Below are 16,823 nucleotides of genomic sequence, written 5' to 3'. Positions count from 1 at the left end.
TTTATTGGTTTTAAGGTTTCATTTATTTCTGGTACTTTCAGACTAAAATGAAATGTTTATCCAGAATATTCTTTTAAGTAAAGCTTCTTTTTTTCTGGACATTTTAAAGATTTAACAATTGTTTAAAAATATTTTCAGGACTTTAAAAAAATGTTGTATGACTTTATTTAATTGATCCGTCATTGTGTGTGTGTGTGTGTGTGTGTGTGTGTGTGTGTGTGTGTGTGTGTGTGTGTGTGTGTGTGTGTGTGTGTGTGTGTGTGTGTGTGTGTGTGTGTGTGTGTGTGTGTGTGTGTGTGTGTGTGTGTGTGTGCGTGTGTCTGCAGTGCGTCAGTGTGAGCAGCCGCTGCAGTGTGAGCTGGGTCACCTGATGGGTTCTGACCCGGTCCGCTATGACCTCACCGGCTGGATCGGACTGATCCAGAACAATCCGTCCGCTCAGAACGCCCTCTGTGTCCTGCAGAACTCCACCCTGTGAGTGTGTGTTACCAATGTGTGTGTGTGTGTGTGTGTGTGTGTGTGTGTGTGTGTGTGTGTGTGTGTGTGTTACCGATATGTGTGTGTGTGTGTGTGTGTGTGTGTGTGTGTGTGTGTGTGTGTTACCGATATGTGTGTGTGTGTGTGTGTGTGTGTGTGTGTGTGTGTGTGTGTGTGTGTGTGTGTGTTACCGATATGTGTGTGTGTGTATGTTTTTATCTGCTAATAATTCATTCAAACAAATCAAAGCAGACTCTACTCAGTGTAACAGCTCCTCCCCCCACCTCCTCAGAGGGTCAGTGAAGGCCATGTTCACCCCCAGGGTCTCGCTGCCCCCCCTCTGTCGGGGGATGGCGGGTCTGGAGGGATCCAGCCAGCGCTCGCTGCAGCGGAACGGAACCATCCGGAAGACCTTCAGCGGAGGAATGGCCGCCATCCGACGACACTCCCAGAGCATCGCCGTCAAACTGCAGGCTGTGAGTCAACTCAGGATTCACTGAAGTACAAGTACTGCAGTATAAGTACTGCGCTGAAGTACAAGTACTGCAGTATAAGTACTGCAGTATAAGTACTGCGCTGAAGTATAAGTATACCCCCCCTCAGGATGCTCTGGTGAACCTGGTCCGCAGGGCGCGCCCGGTCTTCCTGCAGTGTGTGAGCGCTAAGGTGGATGCTGAAGGATTTGACGTGCCGGCGCTCCGGGTCCAGCTACACTCCACCCAGATCCTGTCCGCACTGCAGCTGCACCGCACAGGTCTGCCCCCCCAACACCCACCCTTTACTCTAACCCCCCCCCCCCCCCTTGAGTCTAAATCCTGGATCTCTGTCCCTCAGGTTACCCGGAGCACATGCCTCTGAGTGACTTCAGGTGTCACTTCCAGGCTCTTTCCCCCCCCATAATGAAACGCTACGCCTCCATGTTCGTCAACCACGACGAGAGGAAGGTCCGAGTCCGCTCACACACACACACACACACACACACACACACACACACACACACACACACACACACACACACACACACACACACACACACACACACACACACACACTTCAGAATAAACAGTAAGACAATAAATAATAACACCTCCCTCTCTCTCTCTCTCTCTCTCTGTGTGTGTCAGGCGGTGGAGGAGCTGCTCTGTGAGCTGGATCTGGATAAGAAGAGCATCGTGGTGGGCTCCAGCAGGGTGAGGACTTATGATGGAGCTTTTATTTTGAAAAGCATGCATCATCTTGAGCGTCCTGTCATTAAACGATTACTCTATGGGTGTTTTATTTTGAAAGTATGCCCCTTTTTAAGATTCAGGATAGAAAACAGTTACTCAGGGGGTCTTTTATTTGAAAAAACATGCCTCTTCCTAAGCTTCAATTAAGGATACGGTTAAATTATGTCTTTTATTTTGAAAATATGCCTCTTTCTTAGGTTCATGATACTATACGGTTACTCTGGGGTCTTTATAAGGTTCATGATAGGACGGTTGAGAGGACTGAGAGGGGGAGGAAACAGATAAGTATTTTTTGGATGAAAAGGCAACACAGCATGAATTTCAGATTAAAAGCCCTTCTTCTTGTTCTTCTTCTTCTCCTCCTCCAGGTGTTTATGAAGCGGGGGGTGCTGCGGTACCTGGAGCAGCAGAGGGATCAACAGGTGAGCGGCTGGCTGCTCCACCTCCAGGCCGCCTGCATGGCTCACCTGGCCCGGCAGAAGTACCGCAAACTCAAGGTGAGTGACACCAGGCTCTGATGCTCATGCTTCTGAGCTAAAGAGGACCCCCCCTGACCTGTGGATCTCTGTAACGTCTGGATCAGGTGCAGCAGATGGCCATCATCTGTCTGCAGAGGAACCTGAGGGCGCTGTGGTTCGTCTCCGAGTGGAGCTGGTGGAAGCTCTTCTGCAGGATTCGTCCCCAGCTCGACGTCAACATGGACAACGAGAGGCTGAGGGCCAAAGAGGTGAGCCGATGCTCCAGTAAAGGCTGAATACATTTTTTAAAAGTGCAAAAACAATGTAAAAAAAGTCTGAAAAATACAATTCAGAAAATGTGGGAAAAATGTATTTTAAAAAAGGTGAAATTTGTCTGAAAAATACACTTAAATTAAATAAAGAAATAGGTGAAAATGTTTGATGAGAAAAAGTCCAAAGTAGGTCAAAATAAATAAATGAAATATGAATTGAAAATATAATACTCTCATTATTGAATTATTTAAAGCACGACTTCTGCTCCTAACAGAGTAATACAGTGCAGTACTTCCAGTTAAGGATGAATCAGCATCTTAATAAATGAAACGTGATGTTCTTCTGCTTCCTGTCAGGATGAAATCTCGGCTCTGAGACGCCGCCTGCAGAAATCAGAGAAAGAGAGGAACGAGCTGAGACAAGCTGCAGACAGCCTGGAGACCAAGGTACACACACACACACACACACACACACCCCAACATGAGCATACCTTACTGCGTTAGGAAGTATTTTATTGTCAACACATCAGGATATACTTTGGAACATTATGTAATGAATCGATTAGTTGGTCAATAGTTTAATTAATTGATCATTGTGTGTGTGTGTGTTGTGTGTGTGTGTGTGTGTGTGTGTGTGTGTGTGTGTGTGTGTGTGTGTGTGTGTGTGTGTGTGTGTGTTTGTGTGTACGTGTGTGTGTGTGTGTGTGTGTGTGTGTGTGTGTGCGTGCAGATTACTGCCGTGAACTCAGAGCTTAGTGACGAGCGTTTCCGTGGCGACGCGGTGGGTCAGGCCCTGGACGTGGAGCGGGCCGAGAGAGTCCGACTGGGCCGGGAGAACAAGGAGCTGCAGGTACTGAAGTAACCTATTACTACCCTCCTTTTTAGTCTGCAGAGGTTAAATTCCCTCCCTCCCCCGTGCCTGAAACGCCTCCATCGGACTCCTTTGTGTCCTTCCTGAACACAGTGACATCACTATGAGATTTGTTTTGTGATACCTTTATTGTTTGTCCTCCTTCAGGCTCGTCTGGAGCAGTGCAAAGTGATCATGGAGGCGGTGGAGAAGCAGCTGGAGGAGGAGAAGCAGAAGGTTCTGATCGCTGAGAGCCAGAGAGGAGCCCGGACAGGTACGGATCAGAGGGATCCAGTAACGTCTGATGAGCTAAATGTGTCCGCTTTAGCTTTCACTGACATGGAGGGATTGGGATGTGGCCGACCCGGGTCTGAGTCCTCCTTTAACTGCACAGATTTCCTCCAGATCAAAGCCACCACATTACTGCCTGCTGGTTTCAGACTGAAATACCAGACAGATGAAAATCACCAGATTTGAATTAGAATTGAAAACTGATCCCCCGCCCCCCCCCAGAGAGCGAGCTGTCCATGCAGCTGGAGGTCAGCCAGACGGAGGTGGAGTTCCTGCGACGGCGTCTGAAGCAGTCGGAGGAGAAGCTGGAGATGGAGAGACAGAGCCGACAGCAGCTCGACTCCAAGGTAAGGACACACACACACACACACACACACACTGAGAGGGGGGATTATGTGACACTGTGTGTGTGTGTGTGTAGGTATCTGCGCTGCAGGCCCAGGTGGATCAGTCCAGGCGGAGTGTGACAGAGCTGAAGCGCCATGGACGCCGTGTGACCTCTGACCTGCAGGACGCCCGTGTGCTGACCGACAGTCTGCAGGGACGCATGCACGAGCTGGACCGCAAGCAGAGGAGGTGTGTGTGTGTGTGTGTGTGTGTATTCTTTTGGACATTGTTCACATTTTCTTCACTGAATAATTAAATATATTCTTTCAGAAATGTTGTTGATGTTTTTGATGCTAACTTAAATGCATGACTTTTACTTTGACATTAAAGGTTGTTCTGCAGCATTCAAAATCTGTGTGTGTGTGTGTGTGTGTGTGTGTGTGTGTGTGTGTGTGTGTGTGTGTGTGTGTGTGTGTGTGTGTGTGTGTGTGTGTGTGTGTGTGTGTGTGTGTGTGTGTGTGTGTGTGTGTGTGTGTTTGTGTGTGTGTGTGTGTGCAGGTTTGACAGTGAGCTGACTCAGGCTCTGGAGGCGGCGGACTCTGAGCGAGATCAGAAGGACAAAGCGTTTCTGGAGAACACGGCGTTAGGAGCAGAGATTTACACACTGCGACAAAACCTGCAGGTGTGTGTGTGTGTGTGTGTGTGTGTGTGTGTGTGTGTGTGTGCATTAAGACATCACCACAATGCATTAGTGCTAATGACTTATTGACACAAACACAGAGAGGATGATGAAATAATGTGAAATATCGACAGGAGTCATTCATCACGTTGACCTGAGAGAGAACATTCATCTATGGAGGGAGTCACGCTGTCAGCAGAACACACACACTACCTGATTAATGGGTAACAGATCTGAGGAGGAAACACACGTCTGACATGTGAATGTGTTTGTGCATGATGTGTGTGTGTGTGTGTGTGTGTGTGTGTGTGTGTGTGTGTGTGTGTGTGTGTGTGTGTGTGTGTGTGTGTGTGTGTGTGTGTGTGTGTGTGTGTGTGTGTGCAGGAGAGTCAGGCCGAGGTGGTCCGGCTGCAGAAGCAAAAGGAGGAGCTGTGCGCTCAGATCCGGGACCTCAGCCTCCCGGTGGATCTGGCCTCCGACTCGCTGCCCGACCTGAAGAAGCAGCAGCGCCTCCTGGAGGGGGAGGTCAGCGAGAAGAGGGAGGAGATCTCCACGCTCTCCGCCAAGATACAGAAGCAGCAACAGGTGCAGGAAAAGCATTTTAGTTTAGTTCTGCAGAATGAGTTCTTTTACTGAGTGAGCTCAGGCCTTTATAAATCCATCGCCTCTCCTCTGTCAGGTCCACATGCGCTTTGAGATGGAGATGGAGAGGATGAAGCAGATGCATCAGAAGGAGTTGGAGGATAAAGTGGAAGAGTTGGAGGACGTGCACAAGTCCTCTCAGAGACGGGTACGTTAACACGGTACAAGTTAATGGCACCATCACAAAGTTAAAATACCACATACAGAACTGAACAGACGCTTCTGTTATCCATATTTACATTGAAAATAGCTCAAAGTAAATGTTTATTGGCAGCTTTTTTGATTAGTTTTGCAGGGTGAAATATTTTATCCTTCTGGCTAAACAGATGTTAAGAATGTGGGAGTTATGAGATCAGACATCTGAGAAAGAAAGCTAGAATATTTTCTCAGAATTCTAAAAAGTGGGAATCCTGAAAAAATTCTGAAGTCAAAATTAAGAGAAAGTGAAAAATAAAAAAAAGGGCAGATTTCTGAAATATAATCAAAATTCTGAAAAAATACGAAATCCCAGTCAAATATTTCAGAAAAAAAGGGGAAAAAAGCAAAAATCAGCGAGTTCTGAAAAAACGTCAGAATTCCCAACTGAGGACAGAATTAGGAAAAAGTGAAATATCTGGAAGAAAATCTAAATTCTGAAAAAAAAGTCGGGATTCAGGAAATTCTGAACATTTTGAAATTGAAGAAAAGTCAGGAAATTCTGAAAAAAGTGAATATTGTGTAAAAACAGAATTCTGAAAGGAAAACGGGCCCTAACCGTCTTCTGCAGACTGATCATCCCTTGAGTGGACAAAACCAAAAATGGAAAGAAAAACAAATGATTTAATATATTGAGGAGAACACTTGATTTACAGAAAAGTCTTTTGAAACTGGATGTGTTTTCTGCAGAGAAACCCACAGGACAGGCTCACAGGGCAGGCTCACAGGAGAGGCTCACAGGACAGGCTCACAGGACAGGCTCACAGGACAGGCTCACAGGACAGGCTCACAGGGCAGGCTCACAGGGCAGGCTCACAGGACAGGCTCACAGGACAGGCTCACAGGGCAGGCTCACAGGACAGGCTCACAGGACAGGCTCACAGGACAGGCTCACAGGACAGGCTCACAGGGCAGGCTCACAGGACAGGCTCACAGGACAGGCTCACAGGACAGGCTCACAGGACAGGCTCACAGGGCAGGCTCACAGGGCAGGCTCACAGGGCAGGCTCACAGGGCAGGCTCACAGGACAGGCTCACAGGACAGGCTCACAGGGCAGGCTTACAGGAAGCGGCCCTTTGTGTTGAGGTTATCGTTCAGATTTCAGCAGTGTTCGACCTTTAGGAGCTCAGTACTGAAACCTTTACAAATGCTTTTTAAATTGCCTTAAAAAAACACATTTTGTAGTTCTCAGTACAACATATTGAAAGTGCGTCTCCTTTCAGTGAAAGTCCTCTGAAGCTTGAGTCAACCGATCGCTTTTGTTTAGGGCAGCCGGTCTCTCTATTCGTCCTTCCTCGCCTCAAAGGGACGAGACTCTCTCACTGAATCATGAGGTTACGCAACCAGACAACAACAGTCATGTGTTTAATTCTTATAAAGCTTTCCAAGACACAAAGACACACATGGCACAGATTGCTGTTACATCACTCCTCACACACACACACACACACACACACACACACACACACACACACACACACACACACACACACACACACACACACACACACACACACACACACACACACACACACACCCCTACAGGTTTCTCAGACTTCTCGTTTCTCTAACTGCTGCTGCCAGTGAACTCTCCTCATGCACTATATCTTCTACTCTGACAGCTTCAGCTTCTTGTTTCAAACTTTTTGCAGACATACAAAATAATGCTGAGTAGATTCAAGATTCAAGATTCAAGAAGCTTTATTTATCCCGAGGGAAAAACACACACCTCATATCTGAGAGAACGCTTTTCAATTCCAGCAAAAGGTGGTATCTTTACACACCCTCATTTCTGACGCCCTTCCACAGATGAGGATGTTTTCTTTGCTTATCAAACCCCCCCCCCCCCGTGTGTGTGTGTGTGTGTGTGTGTGTGTGTGTGTGTGTGTGTGTGTGTGTGTGTGTGTGTGTGTGTGCGTGTGCGTGTAGCTGAGGCAGTTGGAGATGCAGTTGGAGCAGGAGTACGAGGAGAAGCAGATGGTGATTCATGAGAAGCACGACTTGGAGGGCCTCATAGCGACTCTGTGTGACCAGGTACGTTGTTGTTGTTGTTGTTGTTGTTGTGTTGAGTCATGCTTTCTAGTTGATAAATGTCAACAAAACAACGAGCGTGTGCTGTAAGGAGGTGGCAGATAATTCAGTGTTGTTGTTTGAAAGGTTTACAGAGGAGAATTGCATGTGTTTCTAACAGTGTTTCGCTTCCATAACTCGGGTTCTTTCAGACTGGAGCTGAAGGGACGTCTTTGTTCTCAGAATAAAGATCTCCTGGGTTTTAGGACTCATTCCCGCACCTCTCTCTCTGCAGGTGGGCCACAGGGACTTCGACGTGGAGAAGAAGTTGAGGCGGGATCTGAAGAGGACTCACGCCCTGCTGGCCGACGCTCAGCTGCTCCTCTCCACCGTGGACAACCCGGGCCAGAACTTTCCCAACGGCAGCAGGGAGCACATAGAGCGGCTGCACTGCCAGGTAACCCCCCCCTCCCCTCTGAACCTCCACCTGTACACTCACCTTCTCTCAGTGTAATACATCTCGCTCCTCCTCTCCACGTTCAGCTGGAGGAGAGCGAGGCGGTGCGGCTGGAGGCGGAGAGTCTGCAGACCACGTTATCTCAGGAGCTGGAGAACTGTCAGATCGAGCTGGAGAACATCTGCAAGCAGAAGAGCATGGTGAGTGCTTCCTGTCAGCTGTTCCCTTTAGTGTTTACTTCCTGTCTGTCTTCTTCTGCTGTTCCCTTAACTGTCTACCACCAGGAATCTACACTTTCCTGCTCTCCACAAAGATAAAACTAAACATTAAATAAACGTTAATTATGACCTGTCTTCCTCCTCCTCCTCCTCCTCCTCCTCCTCTCTCCAGGTGGATGAGCAGGTGTCGATGCTGCAGCATGAGAAGGTGGACCTGCTGAAGAGGCTGGAGGAAGACCAGGAGGATCTGAACGAGCTGATGAAGAAGCACAAAGCTCTGATCGCTCAGGTACCGCTGCCTCTGTCTCTCTGAAGCTGTATCGGTCACTTCCTGTTGTCCTGACTCTAATCTGAGCTCCTCTGTTCTTCAGTCCTCCAGCGACATCTCTCAGATCAGAGAGCTGCAGGCGGAGCTGGAGGAGGTGAAGAAGGAGAGGCACGTCCTGCAGGAGGAGGTGAGCAGTGTGGCGTATAAAGGTTTATGTGATGGAGCATCAGTGGGACTGCAGGCTGCAGAGGGGGAGCATTACCTGAAGAAATACTCCATAAAAGCTAAAGTCAAGTGATAATAGTGATAAGTCAGCTAAAAGTACCAAAGCATCAAAAATCAATTTGTGATATAAACCAGATCTCACCACGAGCTGCAGGTGGAGCTCTGATTTCATTCATCTAAATAATTGCTGAAATAATGTAGCTTTTAAAAGTGTTTGTGTCCTCCTCCTCCTCCTCTTCCTCCTCCCCATGCAGCTGCAGCAGCGAGTATCCAGGGTGCAGTTCCTGGAAGCGTCCACTGTGGGGCGCAGCATCGTCAGCAAACAGGAGGCCAGAGTGTGTGACCTGGAGAACAAACTGGAGTTCCAGAGAGGACAGGTCAAGAGGTTCGAGGTGAGGAGATGTCCACAATTTCATCCTCTGTCTTCTGTCGACTTCAGTCCGGAGAGGAAAAGAATATCCGCGCAGGACCCCTGACTCTAAACCTGTGTTTTATTTGAATGTTGTCCCGTTTGCAGGTGCTGGTGTTGCGTTTGAGGGACAGCGTGGTGCGTTTAGGGGAGGAGCTGGAGCAGAGCGCCGAGGCCGAGGCTCGGGAGAGAGAGAACGCCCGGTACTACCAGCAGCGTCTGCAGGACATGAGATGGAGACGGAGGATCTGATCCAGAGGGAGCAGGACAGCAGCCGGCGGCGCATGGAGCTGGTACACACACACACACACACACACACACACACACACACACACACACACACACACACACACACACACACACACACACACACACACCTGAAACACACCTGAGACCTTCACACTCCTCACAGCTGAGACAGGCTGCAACATGCATGAAAAAAAAAGTAATTCCAGAGCCACAGAATATCAAAACATTCTCCATGAGGGATTCATCCACATGCACATGCACAGACAAAATGCCTTACATTCCTTAAAGGCATCCAGAGAGGCTCATTCCTGCAGATATAACAGGCATTTGTATATAGTCAAACAGACACTTTAGACTGGCTTAAATGTGCCTTTTTCTTTTATAGTGCAATCAGGGACAGAAATTGGAATAAATATACAAATGAGAAGCGGGAACACTTACATTTAATCTAACGCTGACTTCTATATCTTCATTCTCCCCTCATATAGTCTTTTATTTGTCTTGTTTACTCCTAAACATACATAGTTTGTCCTGAGCAAAACAGGAAGCAACATGCATGAAACAACAAATTTAAGTATGAATGCAACTATAGAAGTCTGGTTAGCTTAGCTTAGCACACACACTGGAAACAGATGGAAGAGTTAGCCTGCTCTTTGCACAGAGATGGAGATACTTGTCGGGGGGTTTCTGCAGACTTCACCCGTCCTCCGGATAAATATAAAGCCAGCAGGCGATGCTGCATCACATCGGGCTGTTAAGAGGCAGGCTGGTGCGGGAACACTTGCTCCATGCTGAGGGGAGAAGTCTCTGCTCACAAACAACAGCTGCTGCTGCAACATCACTTTCACTCCTGCACCGGTTGGATCAGAGACGCACGCTTTCTGCACACTTTGCGATCATTAATACCTTCAAAACAATCATTATAAGTTGAATTGGATGTTTTGCAGGATTTGGTTAGAAGATAAACTGTAAACATCCTCTCTGAGATGATCGACACAGAGGCAAGAAAAGGATCTGATCACACCTAGATTAAAACATGTATATGTACCTATAATACTTCTGATATCCTCTTCTTTGGATGCCAACTTAGGTGGTGTTTGGGTCCATTATAGGTCACGCATGTATCATGTATGTATAATTAACAGGAAATGTAATGAACTGTTTTTAAACTATATGAAGGCACAGCTTAACTGCATCAGTTGAGCCGCATATTGATTTCTCTTAATTATTTGGAAGTATTTTAGGGCTCATTTTCCATTTGTTGTTATTAATGAAGATATTTATTATAATAATATATGTTTCTAAAAGGACTCAAAGGTTTCAGGACTCCAATAAATCCAAAAAAGACGAAATAAAAGAAGGATTTAATAAATGTTTTGCTGGTGATCCTCAGAGTTCCTCCTCACAGCAGATTTACCCGTGACCTCTGAGCAAACGAGAAGGAGCCTCAATAATTATTCAGTTATTAGCACAAAGCAACACACACACACACACACACACACACACACGCACACGCACACGCACACACACACACACACACACACACACACACACACACACACACACACACACACACACAGCCTGCCGCATGAATAGACATACTCACACACACACATGTTCACACACTCCTCCTCCACCCACCTCTTAACGTCATCTCTCGCTCATCCTGCTTTCTCTCTCTGACTGTGATTAATCCTCATTGTCTCTTCAAGGTTATGGACACACACACACACACACACACACACACACACACACAAGCAAGCACAAGCACATTCATACATGGTTATGTGTCTCTATGACAACCGCTGCACCCACACCCGTCTCCTCAAAGCCAACAAGCCAATAACTTTGAAAGCCTAGTGTGTGTGTGTGTGTGTGTGTGTGTGTGTGTGTGTGTGTGTGTGTGTGTGTGTGTGTGTGTGTGTGTGTGTGTGTGTGTGTGTGTGTGTGTGTGTGTGTGTGTGTGTGTGTGTGTGTGTGAGAGAGAGAGAGAGAGAGGACATGCCATTGTTTGACTGATGAGGTAATATAGGGTGGAGGAAGGTAATTGCTGAGGCAGATTGGGCCTCGGGGTCTTTACAGGTAGTCAGGGGAATGAAACACACATCTGGCTTCATGAAGGTGAGAGAGTCAACAAACCTTTAAGGGACAACGGTTACAGTTTGTAAACAACATCAAGAGGTTAAGCAGGATTAAAGAGTCCTCTCCTGCTGATGTTCAGGTGTATATCAGTATGTAGCGTCTCTACTTTAAAGAGTCCTCTCCTGCTGATGTTCAGGTGTATATCAGTATGTAGCGTCTCTACTTTAAAGAGTCCTCTCCTGCTGATGTTCAGGTGTATATCAGTATGTAGCGTCTCTACTTTAAAGAGTCCTCTCCTGCTGATGTTCAGGTGTATATCAGTATGTAGCGTCTCTACTTTAAAGAGTCCTCTCCTGCTGATGTTCAGGTGTATATCAGTATGTAGTGTCTCTACTTTAAAGAGTCCTCTCCTGCTGATGTTCAGGTGTATATCAGTATGTAGAGTCTCTACTTTAAAGAGTCCTCTCCTGCTGATGTTCAGGTGTATATCAGTATGTAGAGTCTCTACTTTAAAGAGTCCTCTCCTGCTGATGTTCAGGTGTATATCAGTATGTAGAGTCTCTACTTTAAAGAGTCCTCTCCTGCTGATGTTCAGGTGTATATCAGTATGTAGAGTCTCTACTTTAAAGAGTCCTCTCCTGCTGATGTTCAGGTGTATATCAGTATGTAGTGTCTCTACTTTAAAGAGTCCTCTCCTGCTGATGTTCAGGTGTATATCAGTATGTAGAGTCTCTACTTTAAAGAGTCCTCTCCTGCTGATGTTCAGGTGTATATCAGTATGTAGAGTCTCTACTTTAAAGAGTCCTCTCCTGCTGATGTTCAGGTGTATATCAGTATGTAGAGTCTCTACTTTAAAGAGTCCTCTCCTGCTGATGTTCAGGTGTATATCAGTATGTAGTGTCTCTACTTTAAAGAGTCCTCTCCTGCTGATGTTCAGGTGTATATCAGTATGTAGTGTCTCTACTTTAAAGAGTCCTCTCCTGCTGATGTTCAGGTGTATATCAGTATGTAGAGTCTCTACTTTAAAGAGTCCTCTCCTGCTGATGTTCAGGTGTATATCAGTATGTAGTGTCTACTTTAAAGAGTCCTCTCCTGCTGATGTTCAGGTGTATATCAGTATGTAGTGTCTCTACTTTAAAGAGTCCTCTCCTGCTGATGTTCAGGTGTATATCAGTATGTAGAGTCTCTACTTTAAAGAGTCCTCTCCTGCTGATGTTCAGGTGTATATCAGTATGTAGTGTCTACTTTAAAGAGTCCTCTCCTGCTGATGTTCAGGTGTATATCAGTATGTAGTGTCTCTACTTTAAAGAGTCCTCTCCTGCTGATGTTCAGGTGTATATCAGTATGTAGAGTCTCTACTTTAAAGAGTCCTCTCCTGCTGATGTTCAGGTGTATATCAGTATGTAGTGTCTCTACTTTAAAGAGTCCTCTCCTGCTGATGTTCAGGTGTATATCAGTATGTAGAGTCTCTACTTTAAAGAGTCCTCTCCTGCTGATGTTCAGGTGTATATCAGTATGTAGTGTCTCTACTTTAAAGAGTCCTCTCCTGCTGATGTTCAGGTGTATATCAGTATGTAGAGTCTCTACTTTAAAGAGTCCTCTCCTGCTGATGTTCAGGTGTATATCAGTATGTAGAGTCTCTACTTTAAAGAGTCCTCTCCTGCTGATGTTCAGGTGTATATCAGTATGTAGTGTCTCTACTTTAAAGAGTCCTCTCCTGCTGATGTTCAGGTGTATATCAGTATGTAGAGTCTCTACTTTAAAGAGTCCTCTCCTGCTGATGTTCAGGTGTATATCAGTATGTAGTGTCTCTACTTTAAAGAGTCCTCTCCTGCTGATGTTCAGGTGTATATCAGTATGTAGTGTCTCTACTTTAAAGAGTCCTCTCCTGCTGATGTTCAGGTGTATATCAGTATGTAGAGTCTCTACTTTAAAGAGTCCTCTCCTGCTGATGTGTTGCAGGAGATGCAGGTGGAGGAGCTGAGCGCCGTCCAACAGGCGCTGCAGGCCGACCTGGAGACGTCGATCCGGCGCATCGTGGACCTGCAGGCGGCGCTGGAGGAAGTGGAGTCGAGCGACGACAGCGACTCTGAGAGGTAACTTCACTCAAACGTCTTCCTCTCCAAACACGATCATTCCTGTTTCTGTAACTCACTCTCTCACCGCTCTGCCCTTCACTCCAGTGTGAGAACTGCTGTGGAGTCCTTGGGTCAAAGGAAAGACCTGTAAGACCCTGAATGTGTGTGTGAGAGTGTGTGAGACCTTGACGTGTCCTCGTTAAACGTCCCAGTTCCTTAACGCTGAATTATCCGTTAAATAAAGAAGGATAATTCTGGTCTATTTTGTAGTTTTGGCCTTCTTTTTATTCATTAATGATCAAATTAAACCCCAAAATGTTGTGGTTACTAAAGCAATGTGTTGGAAAGATGGCCAAAACTACGACAATTGAACCAAAGTATCCGTAATTACCCTTTAGGGGGAAAGTGGCTATGTGCATGGCTGATACCCCTCCATGCACCACAGCATTTTACTCCAAAAATAATCAGAAAATTCATCCTAAATCTAAAGAATGTCATATTTTGTCTGTTTTCTAATTTTGCAAAGGCATAAGAGATGGTTAGAAATGTGAATAACAACGTGCTATAATACAGGCTGTAGGTTAATATATATGAGTGTCTTGATGCTGATATAAAAACCAATGAATGGAAATCAATGGTTACCTGGAGGATGAAGAGAATAGCATTCATTGATATTAATTATACAGCATTTCTATAAAGATGGCATGAGTATTAGCATGTCTACAACCCTTTGTGTCGTCAGCTCAGTTTCGTGGGTAGATGGTTATGTTTCCTTCACCCCGTTATCAGTGGCTTTGGCATGCTTAATGGGAATCCAAAGCTTCTTCCAGATATTATTATTGGGTTGAAAATGATGTAAGAGCATGAATAGGAACACACACTTGATAATTCAGCTCGGACTCAAAGGACAGTGAGGCCTCTGACAGTAAACAGCACATACTGGTTGGTGGACTACGGTTTTAAAGACTCAAGTTTGTCCAGAAATAAATCAAGAACAACAAATAGCTCATAGTTAACCTTCATGAGGTTGAAACATCACCTTCTCCTTTGTATCTGCAGTCCTTGACTGTTTGTCGAGCTGCAGAATGAAAAGTGCTGCATGCTGGTTGTGCAGCTAATGGTGCATATTCACCCGGGGGGGGGGGGGTCTCTCCACTGTGACTGAGTGTGATTCTGCTCTGCAGTGACTCGGTCTCTAGTATCGGGACAGAGGACGTGGGAGAGGGGATTCGACATTGGTTAGGAGTCCCCAGAGGAGGGTCCCGTGGGGGAGGGTCCCCCTACGGCAGCAGTACCATCAGCAGCCAAGGGGGGCGCCAGTCTGTGGCGGACACCATGAGCACCTACAGCTTCAGGTACGCCTGTTAAATGTTGTTCATTTATTGAGAGTTGTAGAGCGGCAGCAAGAACGGAATCTGTCAGAAGGTTTTTAGTTAGTTTACGGATGTTACGATATTCTGTGAGGGGCTTGTTGGGGGGGCAAATGGGTCTTTGATTATGGAAACATTTTGAAACTAGAAACAAGTTCAGGTTTTTTTGGAAAAAGTAATAATTTTGTCAAAATAATCTAAAAGTGTTAAAAAAATAAAATAAAAATAATTCCTAAAGAAAAACGTAATTTCGATATAATTCTGACAATTGGAAAAAAATCTAAATTCTCAGAAAAAGTGTTTCTGTCTCTCTGAAGGTCTTGTGTCGATCCTGATGAGGAGGGCTCTGAGGCTGGAGGGGGGGGCAGCAGGGGTCTGAGTCGAGCCCCGTCCTCCTCCGCCCTGTCTGAGCTGCTGGACGGTCTCCGGAAACGCAGAGCAGGCGGCGACGCAGGAGACGGTGCCGGGAGCGCCGTTTCCCTTCCGGTCTATCAAACAACAGCCGCCTCCACCCTCAGACGACGAGCCTCCGCCCTATCTCTCGGCCCCGGTGACCTCCAGGAGCCCCGACCCGGCATCCTCAAACCCCCCTCCCCGCTGCTGCCTCGCGCCACCAGTGCTCGCTCCATCAGCGACGCTCAAACACCCGGAGCTAAAATCTCTCGCTTCAACTCCAGTGATTCCCTCTCGGCGCTCCCGTCACTGCCTCGTCTCTCCTCCTTGGCGTCCAACCTCACCGCCCGCCATCAACCTCCGTCCCTTTGCATCCCGGAGGAGGATCCAGAACAACCCCAGCGCTCCCGGACGACCCCCATGCAGCGCTCTCCTCAACCCCTGAGGAGGAGCATGCTGGGGAGTCTTACCACAGAAGACGGAGGTGAAGCATCTCTGGGTTCAGAGCCAATGGTGTTCCAGAACAGGCGCCTGATGGAGGACCGGGAAGACTCGGCGTCCGACATCCTGCCCGCCATCCGGAGAGCGCAGTCCACCAGCAGCCTGGCCGGATCGGTGCGAGGAGGCCGGAGGGCGCTGAGCGTTCACTTCGGAGAGCTGCCTCCCTCCACCCGAAGCAGGAAAGGCTCTGAAACCGACTCCTCCAGCTCGGGGGGGTCGGCAGGGAGTTCACAGGATGGAGGTCGAAGACGGATGTTCGACCGGCCGCAGGGGGAGAGGCTGGAGGCCGAGGGCAGCGAGGCGGGAGATGTGGCTTCGGTCATGAAGAGATACCTGAAGAAGGAGACCGACTGAGGCGCTCAGGTGAGGGTGATACCTTCATCATCTAATAGCTGTTCCCATCCTCAGTATGATTGCAGTTCAGAATAATAACGCCGTTTGTTTTATTTGATGGTTTTATGATTTCTCTGAAGTCGGACTCTGATAATTCAGTCACCGGTTAAACCTTCAGTGCAGTGATGGTGAGGTGTACACCTGCTCTCTCTGACCTTCTTGTCTCTGTCTCTCTCCTTTCAGCCTCTCTGTGAGAGCTCCGCAGACTGAAGACACTCAAGGCTGAACCAAAACACTTCAGAAGTCCACAACAGTTTTGTTTTGTGTGACTTTAACAAAGCCTGAAAATACATTTGCACTCAGTGAACTGTATTTGCAGATAAGAAAGCGTTTGTATATGAATAAATAACAGAAACTCACTTCTTCCTTAGTGAATTTATTCCATGAACTTCTCACTTTTCACTTCCTGTTCTACTTCAAAAGTACTTGTTATGAAATGCATATTCTCTCTCTCCGTATTTCCTCAGCTGTTTATGCATCAGAAGTTATATACTTTATTGCAGTTATCTGTGAAACTGTCAGTAAGTGTTCAGGGTTTCATTCCTTTCCTCCCACAGTAACATTATCTAGTTAACAATTAAAGCGTCCTGAAACATTTCACGCATAAATCAGGACGCTGACCTTAACCACGGGGTCGTTTGCATCCGATGATTTCCTCCTGACGACGTTAAGGTGAGCGTTGTGTGTGTGAAGGTTAAGGAGAAACTGTCACCGCTTGGTTGGATGTGTTTGCTGTGATTTTACCTCCA

At 46.8% G+C, this 16,823-nt stretch overlaps 1 protein-coding gene across 1 annotated transcript in view; it reads left to right on the top strand.

Annotated features, from left to right (window-relative positions):
- Nucleotides 1-16,433, top strand: part of LOC134868081 (unconventional myosin-XVIIIb-like) — a 24,733-nt gene extending 8,300 nt beyond the window's left edge. The window contains 28 exon segments of the mRNA XM_063888959.1: nt 327-474; nt 770-953; nt 1,081-1,231; nt 1,312-1,421; nt 1,602-1,667; nt 2,075-2,203; nt 2,290-2,433; nt 2,794-2,883; nt 3,167-3,286; nt 3,455-3,560; nt 3,800-3,924; nt 3,999-4,153; nt 4,463-4,586; nt 4,968-5,168; nt 5,263-5,373; nt 7,351-7,455; nt 7,727-7,888; nt 7,975-8,088; nt 8,279-8,395; nt 8,478-8,561; nt 8,854-8,991; nt 9,117-9,237; nt 9,240-9,301; nt 13,302-13,435; nt 13,523-13,564; nt 14,602-14,772; nt 15,105-16,044; nt 16,258-16,433. Coding sequence (XP_063745029.1) covers nt 327-474; nt 770-953; nt 1,081-1,231; nt 1,312-1,421; nt 1,602-1,667; nt 2,075-2,203; nt 2,290-2,433; nt 2,794-2,883; nt 3,167-3,286; nt 3,455-3,560; nt 3,800-3,924; nt 3,999-4,153; nt 4,463-4,586; nt 4,968-5,168; nt 5,263-5,373; nt 7,351-7,455; nt 7,727-7,888; nt 7,975-8,088; nt 8,279-8,395; nt 8,478-8,561; nt 8,854-8,991; nt 9,117-9,237; nt 9,240-9,301; nt 13,302-13,435; nt 13,523-13,564; nt 14,602-14,772; nt 15,105-16,035 — 4,145 coding nt within the window. The 3' untranslated portion in view covers nt 16,036-16,044; nt 16,258-16,433.
- Nucleotides 16,434-16,823: the final 390 nt, after the last annotated feature.

Source organism: Eleginops maclovinus, chromosome 8 (genome assembly GCF_036324505.1).
Source record: "Eleginops maclovinus isolate JMC-PN-2008 ecotype Puerto Natales chromosome 8, JC_Emac_rtc_rv5, whole genome shotgun sequence".
Classification (NCBI taxonomy): Eukaryota; Metazoa; Chordata; class Actinopteri; order Perciformes; family Eleginopidae; genus Eleginops; species Eleginops maclovinus.
The sequence above is the reverse complement of the archived record's forward strand: the minus strand, read 5'-3'. Positions and strand labels throughout refer to the sequence as shown.